Raw genomic sequence first — 12,414 nt, 5'->3', positions numbered from 1 at the left:
TATTTTTCCTAGAGGACCAAAGCATTTTCCCATGGATTGAGCTAAATGTAATGATTTTTGTTATTTAAAAAAAGCTTTATCACTGTTCTCTTTTCACAAAGTAAAACACAATGTTGAAAACAGAGAAAAGAACACTATTAATAGTATAAATTAATTTTACTTCTTGACATCGCTCCCTTACCTTTCAGCTCACTGACAGTGACTAATGATAAGAGAACAGCAGAGAATGAGTTCCCCCACTGAAGACAGAACCTGGTCCACTCTTCCAAGTTCAATAACCATGTCAGCTCTGACTGACTGGATCTCAGAAATAAACAAAAGGGGGATGGCTCCTTGCCAGCACACAGTTGAGCTGTAGTACTTCTTGCCATGGGATGCCCCAAATGCAGGGAACTGGCATGGGATCTGGAGGGGGGCTGGATCAGGCTGTGGAAAATCATACCATTTTGGTAAATTGAATGCACAGGAACTACGACTGAGCTGCAATGGAGACTAGAAGATCCTTGTGGGAAATATCACACTGTTACTCTACCCTAGGCACCTGCTCTAATAACTTTTAATCTGGAGACATGATACTGGGATACATCATGGCTGTTTGGCCTGGTCCAGGAAAGCCACATGTATTTTTATTGACAGTCCTGACTGCAGAAAATGAGAACATTTATGAAGTCCATTTATCATATCTTTACTTATTCCAAAACGATATTAGTATCTGAAAATTCATACAAAGCAGCAAAGCAGCAAGTAAAAACAGCTGCCCCAGTTCTTCAGAATAAAGCTTCTTCCAAAGCTTTAATAGCTATTCCAATTTTAAAAAGGAAACACCAGCCAACCGAAAAGGCTTATAGACTAACTAATCATATGGAATGAGTGGCTCAACATATAATTCAATACCACCATTTTGACAGAAACTTTCACAGAAAAAAAAAAAACAAACCAACTTGACTTCAGTGCTGTTTAATAAATGATTACTTGAGGGATTTTATTTGTTTAAAACAATCACTCTGCTTCAGCTAAAGAAGTACTCTGGAAAGCTAGCATTAAAAAATTATTTGCTCTAATCTTTTCCAAACTCAGGCTTGGCATCTAATCCCTCTTCATTACCAAATAGCTTGGTAACCAAGTATTCCATTTGTAAAGTAGTCATAATAACAATACCAAACAGTTGACCTGATTTCTTCAAAGGTATCTATAGAAAACAAAAACTCAACAGGATTTTAGTACAGGGAGATTCAGCCAACCAACTCCTTCAATTTTATTAACGATATATGAAAAAATATGGAGGATATTTTCATTTGAAGTAATTTTGTTCAATTAGCAATACTGATGTATTATTTATTAAAAAAAGAGGTGTGCTAGTCAGCAAGTTACTATTTAAGTGTGTAAAATTGTTATGAAGATCATTTTATGGACCAATTTGCTAATGGACTAGCTATTAAATACAGGTATAAAATAATGAGAATATTTTCAAAAGTAATAGTTTATTAGAAACAGGTTTATAATGCTAATCAATAAGCATGAAGTACTTTACAGCAGTAACTTCATTTGCTCTAAATGCAGAAGATTATAATTTATTACATTTATTTAGCTCTTATGGTTATTTTTTGCTTCATCAATCTATATTGCTGACTCTTTACATTGTTATTCATAACATGTAATTGTGCAGAAAGTGGAGAAAATTATGAATAGTACAACAATAAATTACCATTAATATGTTTTTTCTCCACATTTTAAGTCTCAGAAATTTCCTTATTTATCCTTTTATTATAGTAAATATTAGTATTAATTAAGTAAATAGAAGGAAAGGTAAAAGTGCTAGAAAATTTACTTTCTCTTCTGAAAATCTCATTAGTTTAAACAGAAGAAGAAACAAAGACATCAGAACTAGAATACCTGCTACAGCTCCATGAGGACTAGCAAGTATATGCCAGGTAACTCTTAATTTAACATGAACAGCAGATGGCATTCATTTAATACATGTTAAATCATACAAATAGATAAATACCAAACATCTATGACTGGCATCAAGCCACTTTCTGATGTTCATATCTCAAATGTTGTCCTCTTCTCCTCTTTTTCAGGTCTACTTGGGGTCCACAAAAAATGAGTTCTCAAATCCTAAGAATTTAACATAACCCTATCAGCACTGTTGCTAAAGAAAGGAAAGGAAAGCAAAGGAAAGCATGATTCACATTAAAAAAAAAAAAATCCCACAACCTTAAAGACGGCATACTGCTCACACTGGATGTACTTAATATTCTTACGAGCCTCCCAGCATTCTAGGAAAAAAGTATGGAACTTCCCTCTACAAGGCTCTTACAGGATATAACCAAGGGAAAGATGAGATTAACTTTGTTTAGCTATTGTTTACAAAACATGGAGGAAAAACTCCCTGTAAAGAAACAAACTACAGATATTATTCTCACATGCACCAGCAGTTTAACAGCTACCTGAATACCTGGTGTCATAACTCCCACAGCTTGACTCCAGTTTCTGAGCACCATGTAAATTCAAATTCCTTTAAAAATCATGGTAGCACACTTTAAAGAGTTACCGAAGCATAATGTGATCAAATTTTGCTATTCTGCCTCTACAGATAATTACCTGCTATAGATGAGATGATGTATGACTCTCAGGGACTACAGTAAAACAAAAGTCTAATGATGAAAACATTGGTACAATACAATCCACAAATACACGCCCAATACAAAAGCCTAATAATGATGACATTCTTTAAAGAGGGACTAACACATCATTTTCTTCCAATGGAGAGAAGGTTTCCATTTATGCATTTTGACTGTGTTTCCTTTCCTGCACTGCATATGTAGTATGTATGGAAAATTGTGTCTTTTACAAAATTAGCAGAGATTTGTCAACTGCTACAGCCACAGCTGAGAACAGTTCACTAATCTGAACTTATTTAAAATAGAGCTATATGATAAACTTCCTCTTTATCACTATAATTATTTGTATTATACACATTTCACAGTGTTGGAAGAACAGTTGTAATGTTGTTTGAATGTGGCCACAATGGTGTAGAGAAAACTGAAAATTAAATTTTTCCTCTTTCCTTCTAAACAGTAGGGATGGAAAACAACTCTGATCATTGTGTCTGTTCCCTCTGATCATCAGCAACATATCTGGTGGGTCAATGTAAAATTACTGCTTGACACAACCACATTCAGATCTCTCTACTCCACTGGCTGCAGTTTTAATGATAAATTCTAAGGAGGCAGAGCTAGAGATTCAAAAGATTTTTCTTATTTCTAAGTTGTGTAATAGGATCAACTCCATCTGCCTGGCCCCAATTCCAGGCACCACTGAACTCCAGGACTTAATTCAGATCTCTCTAAGGACCCATGCCCTCACTTACTTCAGTTCCACTCAGCAAGTTCAGACAAGAAGGATAAAATGAGTCGAGGATCAAAGGTGATGAGGGAAGATGTAATGGAGGGTTTTAGAAAATAGAAGGAACTGGAAAGTCATGCAAGACTAAAGAAGTGGTGGAGGCCGTGAGCTGAAAGCAGAGTCTGCAGCACACAGCAGTGAAAGCGCAGAGGCTGGCAGAGAAGTAGAGCGCACCAGAGAACCAAAAGCAGAGCTGAGGAGGAGGGAGGCAGGTTTTTATTTTTTTAGAAATGCATTAGCAGCGTGCAATACATGTAAGCAGTGAATAAAAATAAGATGCAGATGCGAAGAAAAAATAGGCAGAAGTATCAATATAATAATAATAAAAACAACAGTAATAATAATAATAATAATAAAAAGGAAAGTGCAGAATTGAAAGTTTCTGGGAATAACGGCAGATGGGCATAATAAAGCTCAAAGGATGCTCCATGGAAGACAAAGAACTAAGTATTGTTCTTAGTAGTGCAAAGTTTCCCTGATAGGACACATGTTAATGTATAAAAATTCAGTTACTTAGGAGTGCTGGTAAATTTGATTCCTCAAAATTTGTAGCAACTTCTGGTTTTTTTCTCCCTCTCTCTGTAGGTTTCCTGTTTTGCCAGATTTTTAGCACGTTAGATTAGAGGAACCTTTCCTAACATTTCAGTATACTTTCTGTCAAAATTCTACCAAACCTAGTCTGTTAATAAAGCTGCTCACAAGCAGATTATGATCTTCTTCCACTCCTCTGCTCTCAAAGAAATTGATACCATGCACATTCATGGACTAATAACATACCATAATATTGTGTTCAATTCTTCCGTTATGTTTTTCTTCAAATTTTCCAGGTTTGATTTGGTACTTACCAGTTTTAACCTTATTTTCCATTCTATGATGCAATTTGTTCTTTTTTCAAGTCACAGCACACGTAAAATCGTTACCATCTCAATTAATACTTTTGTCTATAAAACGTGCTCTCTGGGACTGGCTATCCCACAACATAAAGAGAAAGGTTTTATGAAAAGACACCATCCATATTGCTATTAGAATGAAGAAATCACAGTAATTCTTCAATAAACAAGGAAAATCATAAATGTTCATAATTTGGAGGCCTCGACTTACCAGGTTACTTGAAAATCAAATGATATCTTAACAACACAGAAAATCCATTAAACTTCATTGTGTATTATATGAATCCTACAGTATATATGCTAAAAACACAGGCCTTTACACTTTCAATGAGTTTTGATGAACAGCCATTTCAGAAAACAGCCACTCACCAAAGAAAAGTTTAAAATAAAAGTACGAAAGAATTTGCTTACTTATGCATAGCTATCAGCAAATCCAGATTCTATATGACCTAGGAATAATTCTCAAGTTTTGCAGAGATTTATAGGTCTATGAGTAGAATAACTGCTCATAAACTGCTATGTGCTTGTGTTACTGGCAGAACAAACTGCTGTTCAGATAAGATGATATCCAACTAAGTACAGAAAAGAAACTGTCAACAACTCTGCAAGACTATAATAGAAATTGCAAAAGCAGAGTTTTCATGACTAGCCATACCTTCAGAATACTCCCAAATCAGTCCCAGACATAAAAACACAGTTGGAACTGATTTTAAGAGAAGGCTGAAGAATGGCATGTTCCCACAAAAATAAGAACAAAGCCTAAACTGTGTTCCCTGTATTACATAATTGCCAAAGTAGATGGGGCAAAAAAGTTAATATTACAAATATACAGAATTTTTAGCCAAATTGTATTTGAGAAGTCTAGAATTAGAAAGCAAACTTGTGATTCATCGAAGTTAATCACAGTTGATTGGAGAAGCACACATCCAACCTTTTCATGTTTTGTACGCTTTTATTGCTGTGATGGTTTGGCTATTCTATCAGAAACATGCAAAAGGGAGGAAGTTTAGAATCAATAGGTAATTTTTCCTCAAAAATCTAAGTCAAATGGCATAAATAGAAATTCCTGAAAACATACATCAATATTATTGAGTAGTGAAAACCAAGCTGGCACCAAGCTCTGACTCTCAGATGTGCATGAACAAAGTGTAAGCTGCAGATATAGGAATGTATGTTTCCTACTGGCTTTCGGAGCAGAAGCTCTGCCTTGGTAGATACTCTGCCCTTTAACTTTCAGATTTATGCCAGCTCTGTATTACAGAGTTCCAGAGTCACAGGGGTTAATATGACCCTATTGTTGTAAAGCATCAAACACTTAAATAATGGTTTTGATTTTAAACCTCTGAAGATGCAGAAAAAGGAGAATGTATATAAAATATTAAATCTTTGAAGCTTCATTTTAATAACATTCTCAGATCTTTTCCCTTCACCTCTCTCCTCACCACTCCACCACTCCCTACTCTTCACCTCACCTAATATCTTATTATACTGTCAGGATATTTAGAAGGGGACAAGGAAAGAAAAATGTACTTTGAGAAAATGCTCCAGAATTCCTTCAAAAAAAAAAGGGCAACATTTTCAAATCTTTAAATAACAATACATTTTAAGGACTGACAGTACTTTGGTCCCAGGGGGCATCAACTCATGCAGCTTCATATAAAGCACCGCACTGCAAGAGATGAAACATACGCTTCAGAAATAAATTTCTGTTGCACATATCTTTTGATAGGTAAAATTAAATGGACTATATGAATATTAGGCAAACCTACCAAAAAAAAAAAAAAAAGAAAGCCAACAACATGTACTAAATCTCTTCCTGTTTAGGGCAAACAAGGTCAGTAGCTAGTCAACTGACAAATTATACCATATCATAAAACCCCAGCTTCATGTAGTACTTCTCAATAGGTATCAGATTATATGGACTTACACGACAAATCTCCCTTCCCACATGCATTATTCTCCTCCTGGCTATCCCCACCAGTTTATTTATACCTCTGGACTGAAACTAAGCGTAAGATCACACTGCTGCAAATTTCCTAGTACGTGACAAAAAAAGGACTTGATTTCTACATTAAATTACCAAATTAATGAACTCTTCAATACTGTGAAATAACTGTATCTGTTTTCAGATATTCTCATCCCATTCTCTTACAAAAACTGCTTTCCCCCTCAAAAAATTACACTGAGGACATAAAAGCATAAGGAGGACATATGGCACTGTTGTAAATTTATGGCACTTAACGTTTAATAATAATAATAAAGAGAAAAAGAAATGTCAGCATGACTTGTATAACTTTAAAGTAACTATTAAAGCAGCATTTATTCTATTTTGGACACATTATTTGCTATGAGAGTTCTGTTTTCTTTAGCAGAATTTTTTCACACTCCTCTTGGGTTACAATTTCCAATAATGTCAATGCATCAGTTTCATCCAAAAAAGTAATCATTTGGAAGTTGTCATAATACTAATAGTTCCTGCTATTCACAAGCAGCAAAGAGAATTCAGGTCCAGGTATTTCCTTATTAAAAATAATGAAGAAAAATATTTTCACTTATGGTATATTATGGCCATTCTAGATGAATATATAACATGAAATATCAAGGAAAATTAGACTAATATTTGAAGACTTTTCATCTCTAGCAGCTTTCTCTTCTCTTTATTTTCCTCTCCTCAACCGTCTTTCCCAGATCTTACAGGTCTTTGGGATATTTTATGTAGGTTCCCTTTGTATTAGGAATTTCTTTCACAAACTGTTTTTAGTTCTTTTTTCTTCTTTTTTTTTTTGAGTTTCAGAAAAAGCATGTATAAATATGTATACTCACATAAATAATGGAGCAGGAAACCTGTTTTTTATTCTTTGAGTGAACACAGTAAGCTAACCAAGGTGAAAATGTTTGTGAAAACCTTTATAACAAGAATCAACCTACCTTCTTTAATAACACTGTTATTTACAAATTAGCAAGTTAGGTCTCATATCAATGAAGAAAAATATGTGAGTTTTAAGATGTGGAAATAAAACTTCTGAATAATATTTTTTGTTCAGTCTTTCTTCAAGTCTTGCTTTGTTTGCTTTGGCTAGTCTGAACGCCAAGCTCTTTGGAACATAAAGAACATTTTTGTGATCTATTTTTACAACAAGACGCTTATATCAAATAAACCATATTGATATACCCTAAACTGAATATCAGAGTGTAAAAGACAAGACTAGACATGAAACAAATACGGTAATATAATAACTTTGAATAAATTCCAGTAGACATGATATAAATGAATGTGACATAAAAGTAATTTTGTGACAGAGAAAAGCGGGGCAATGCTGGTTTCAGAAGACTACTTAATGTTTGTGAAGTGCTTTGAAGATGAATACCACTTCGTACGTATTATGGCTATGGATTACCACTGGAGTCATGTAGCCTCACTCTGAAATTGAGAATCTGAGGAATTTGAGACAACCTCCAATTCCAAGTCAGAAGAAAGGCATAGATATAAAAAGTGTTAAGAATCCTATATGATACAGGATTGCTATAACCCATACACTAGCATAAGTTTTCTTCATTTCTATGATGACAGTTAAAACAGATTTTCATAGGTGTATCTGTGGATAAAATTTGTAAAAATATCAACCTTCAGTGTAAATGTTGCTCTTTCTTTTGAATGGAGGGAGGATAAAACAGTGTTGCTACTCTCAGAAACTGATGGCATTTATAACTTCAAAATATATTCTGCCCAGTGATATGAAAACACATATAGAACTGAGAACTTCCAGGACTAAAAGTATAAAGTTTTTAACACCACTTGACAGGAAAAAAATAAGTATATAAAGCAACATACCAATATACTGTCCAGATCACATGGAATAACTTAGTAGAGAATCTAATCTGCTGATTCCTGAGATTTCAAACTGTAGAACTTTCACACTGAAAAAAGCAGCAACAAAATTTTGCCACATAACCCAAATTTCAGCAATTCAGTCAGAAGTTTAACAACTAAAATTTCTGTTAGCATAGAATAGAAAGAAGATTGCAAATAATCTCATTCTCTACAGTTATACTTTAACAACCCAACCACACTGTTGAAAAAAAAAAGTAAAATATTGATTCAGTAGAATAATTCCTAAGTATTCAGCCATAAAATCTAAAATGAGAAAACTACATTATCCTGAAGCAATATGACTCCTCCTTGCTGGTTCCACACTTCCACACCAACCGAGTGAAGTGGTGAGAGTGGATCCCATAAATTAGTGATTCAACAGCTGTATTCTTCATGGAAAAACAAAGAGAGTAATGCCCTTTCTCCACCCCGTCCCAACATACAAAGCACAGAAATACATGTTGCAAATCCATAAAGACTAGAATCCCTTTTAACAAGACACATGCAAATAGTTTGTGAAGCAACAGCTAAGTTTTTCCTTTTGATCCACATCAAGCACATGACTCCTGTTTCCAAAGCAGTAAAAGACTAAATAAAGACAGTGAAACAGAGTCCAGAACAAGGTGGGGTTTTTTGTCTGTTTCAGGTTTTAATATAAAATAAAGAGGAGGTAATAGTTGCTTTATCAGCTTATATTTTGCTTTTATTTCTAGTGTGATTGTTTATCATTGGGAGCATTCAGACAATACTGAATAGCTCTAGTGTTCATATGATTTCAAAGAAATTCTGCAGACTTTCCCACCTCATAAGCTGGAAATAATTGGTCCGAACCTGTCAAGAATAAGCATTTTTTCAGTGACTTCACACTAGTTTTTAGGCACTGCGTGTGACTGCATCGGAAGTATTTTTAGTAGCAACAGTTTCAGTACACATATACCATAAAGAGCCTAAATTGTCAAACTCAGCCAAGGTCCATGGTCACTTAGGTGAAAATAACATTAAACTAACAAATCATAACTTCTAGACCTGCTGGTAAGTAACATTACTGAGCATGTAAATGAAATGTTACATATCCACAGCTTCATCTCTTAATGGCTTATGAGATAGAGCAGAAGTAATTCCTCTTTCATCTTTGCAGAACAGTTAACAGAGTTTGGCTTCAATCTTGCTTTCCAAAAGAACATAGCACTAGGGAACCAGCATCCCTATATAATAAATATACATATGAAAAGATTAAGTAATCTGCCTCAAACAGCCCAAACTGTTTATTACATTATTTCGTTACAGTGTTACAGCATCTGACTACATATTCTTTTATTCATCTCTATATTTTTTAATTGTTAAAGCAATCCAAAAGGTTATGTTCCATAAGTTATAGCTCTCTCTCTCTGTGGGCCCATAAAACTGAATGGAAGCAGGAAGTGTCTACTACAATATTCTCTTTTACCCACAACTCCCATGCAGCTACAAATCTAAGAGTGCTAATATTTGAGCTCTTTATCATTATTTTCTGCAGCTGGCCAAATCTCCAGGTGTAAATTCATCAAAACTAGTTTCTCCTGGAAAATCGTTGACACATTCAATCAAATTTTCACCTGTATGTTCCAGCTGATGAAAACTATTATGTTCCTAACATAGATTTTAACCTTTTTTTTTACCTTCAATATTTAGCCTTAAATTTAGATATTGAAAACAAACAAACAAAAAAACCAAAAACCAACAAAATGAGAAGAGAGACTGTAAGCGGAAAGGGATAAGTTTAGGTGATATATGGTACCATACTTGTCCATGTCAAATATAAAAAAAAATAAAAATTGTTTGTATGTTTTATATCAACTCAGGCCAGCTAATCAGCTCTCAGGTCAATGCCTATTTGTGATTAAGTTTAAAAAAAAAATAACACAGTACCTTTCTAATGAGTTTTGAGCAAATGTTGCCTGAAATGCATGTGTTTAAGGTTATAGTATAAAGTTTGCTACTGGTGCCTTAAATCATATGTATAAGTGAGGAAATCCTCCCACCTACCACTTCAAATACACCACCTCCCCCGTTCATCTTTTCTCACTTCTGTTTCCAATTCAACTTCTTTTCACTACAGTGAATACATACTTCTGTTGATCTTATGGTCGGCTGGATTCATTGACTGGTGTTTACCTCAGTAAAAGTTTCTTAAAACCTACATAAGACTCTGTAAATCAATATTTAAGAGGAAAAACCTTTGCAGACATGCCAAGTGTGAGTTTCTACAGATCTTTAACCAATAGGAAAAAATAATTCCTGCCTGCCCAAGATTTTATAATTTTGGCGAGTACAAGATCTAACTACATTGCCATTTATATAAACTGTAGAAGTAGCAGTAAATTTATCACCTAGGTAAAAACTTACAGTGATAAGTAATTTAATAATTTTACTTTAAACGAGTCTATTAAAATTTAGCAGGAAGTCTAATTATTGTATCTTGTATATAAGCAAAAGTTTCCCAAATGAATATTCAGCATACACCTAATCAGCATCAAGCCACTCAACAGTTATAGCTAAAACTGGAGCATATACAGTACATCTGTACATCTACAAGCACAGGCTCCCCAGATGTTATAAATTACTATCTTTACCAGTGGACTCCTAAAAGTGTTGACTTAAAGAAAATGCAGTGAACAGTGGAGATGTTCACAGCAGGAATTGTCAACAAAACTAAATTCAACAGTAAAAGGTCTGTTGATATGTGTATGATCTAAAGGGTAAATGTCACAGAGCTATTACTGCTTGGGTGCATTACAGGGACATTACTTTCAGCTGTACTTGATGATACAGTTACAGAAAGTTCTACTACCTTACTTCCAATACATACCATTTATTCAAGTTCAGCTATGTGCAACAGGCAACAAAACATCATAAGCTATTTCCTAGTTGGGGAAAAAAAAAAAAAAGAAAAAAAAGGAGAACACCAAACAATGAGTCATTTTAAATTACCTGACAACTCAAAATGATATTGGACATTTGACAGCTTCAAACGGTTGTACAGAAACTCATGTTAAAAAGGGAGACATGAAATTCCAAACTTTATATTTAGAGGAGACAGGAGAGAAGGGAAAAGCAGTTAATGACACAGCACTCCAGAAAGCAGTTCAGCATTACTGATATAATTTATTTATTGCCCGGACCGTTTGAGCCCGTCCCGCTGCTTGTGGAAAGGTGCACCAGAGTGCTCCATCAGTTCTGCAACCACTGACATTTCCCAAACCACCGCACGCAGCAGCATGCAACCTACACCAGGGAAAGCCCAGCTTCCCCAGCTCGACCCGAACGCCAGCAGGAGTTTCCAAACTGAGAACAAAAAAAAAAAAAAAAGAAAAAAAGAAAAAAAGAAAAAAACAACCCCAAACTCTCACAGACTTTTTAAAAGCCGGGTCAGGGCTGTAATCTGTGATGTGCACGGAGCGGTTCTGCCCGCTCCGGAGCGGTGGGCACGGCCGCGCCGCGGAGTCCCCTCGAGCCCCGCGTCTCCCCCGCGCCCCTCTCCGCCGGGGCACCCCCCGCCCCGCGCCAGGTGCGCGCTGCCCCGCGGGCCGTACTCACAGGGACACGGTGCGGTTGGGAAGCACGGCGGGCTGCAAAGTTTCCACCAAGTCGCCGCCGCTGCAGACCACTTTGATGCGGAGGGCCGGGCGGCCGGGCCCCTTGGCGCGCTCGGCGGCGCAAAGGCAGCGGTCCACGATGAGGTCGGGGCAGTTCCTGCTGCCCCCGCACAGCCCCAGCGCGGCGGCCAGCAGGCACAGGCGGGGGCACAGCCCGCGCATGCTGAGCCAGCGAGCGACCCGCCGGCTGCCGCGCCGCGCATGGCACGCGCCCCTCCGCGCCGCTCCGCGGGCGCCGCGGGCCCCTCCACGCCTCCTGCGCCCACCCCGCCCCGCCTCTCTCGCTGCGGCCGCTCCGCTCCGAGGGACCCCCGCTCTTCCTCCTCCTCCTTTCTCCGAGGAGCCGCCGCTCTTTTCCTGCCGCAGCCCGGGCAGCGGCGGCGCTGGGCGGACCCCGCGGCGCTCGGCGGGGCCCCCCCTCCCGTCGGCGCTCACCGGGCGCGCCTCCCCCGGGGGTCCGGCAGCCGCAGCCCCCGGGAGCGCCCTGCCCGCCGCTACCTGCGCTGCCCGCAGTGCTGTCAGCCCGCCGTGGGGGTCTGGGAGCTGGGGGCAAAACCGGACAGATGCGCCAAGGACGCGCTGCAGCCTAAAGCGACGCGGCCAGCCCGGG

At 37.6% G+C, this 12,414-nt stretch overlaps 1 protein-coding gene across 1 annotated transcript in view; it reads right to left on the bottom strand.

Annotated features, from left to right (window-relative positions):
- ADGRA1 (adhesion G protein-coupled receptor A1) overlaps positions 1 to 11,966 on the bottom strand; it is a 263,876-nt gene extending 251,910 nt beyond the window's left edge. Inside the window, exon 1 of the mRNA XM_017804122.1 lies at positions 11,746 to 11,966. Coding sequence (XP_017659611.1) covers positions 11,746 to 11,966 — 221 coding nt within the window. The remainder of the gene's footprint in view (positions 1 to 11,745) is intronic.
- Between the last annotated feature and the right edge of the window lie 448 nt (positions 11,967 to 12,414).

This window comes from Lepidothrix coronata, unplaced genomic scaffold, assembly GCF_001604755.1.
Source record: "Lepidothrix coronata isolate B3197 unplaced genomic scaffold, Lepidothrix_coronata-1.0 Scaffold8, whole genome shotgun sequence".
Lineage (NCBI taxonomy): Eukaryota > Metazoa > Chordata > Aves > Passeriformes > Pipridae > Lepidothrix > Lepidothrix coronata.
This window is presented reverse-complemented; position numbering and strand designations above follow the sequence as displayed.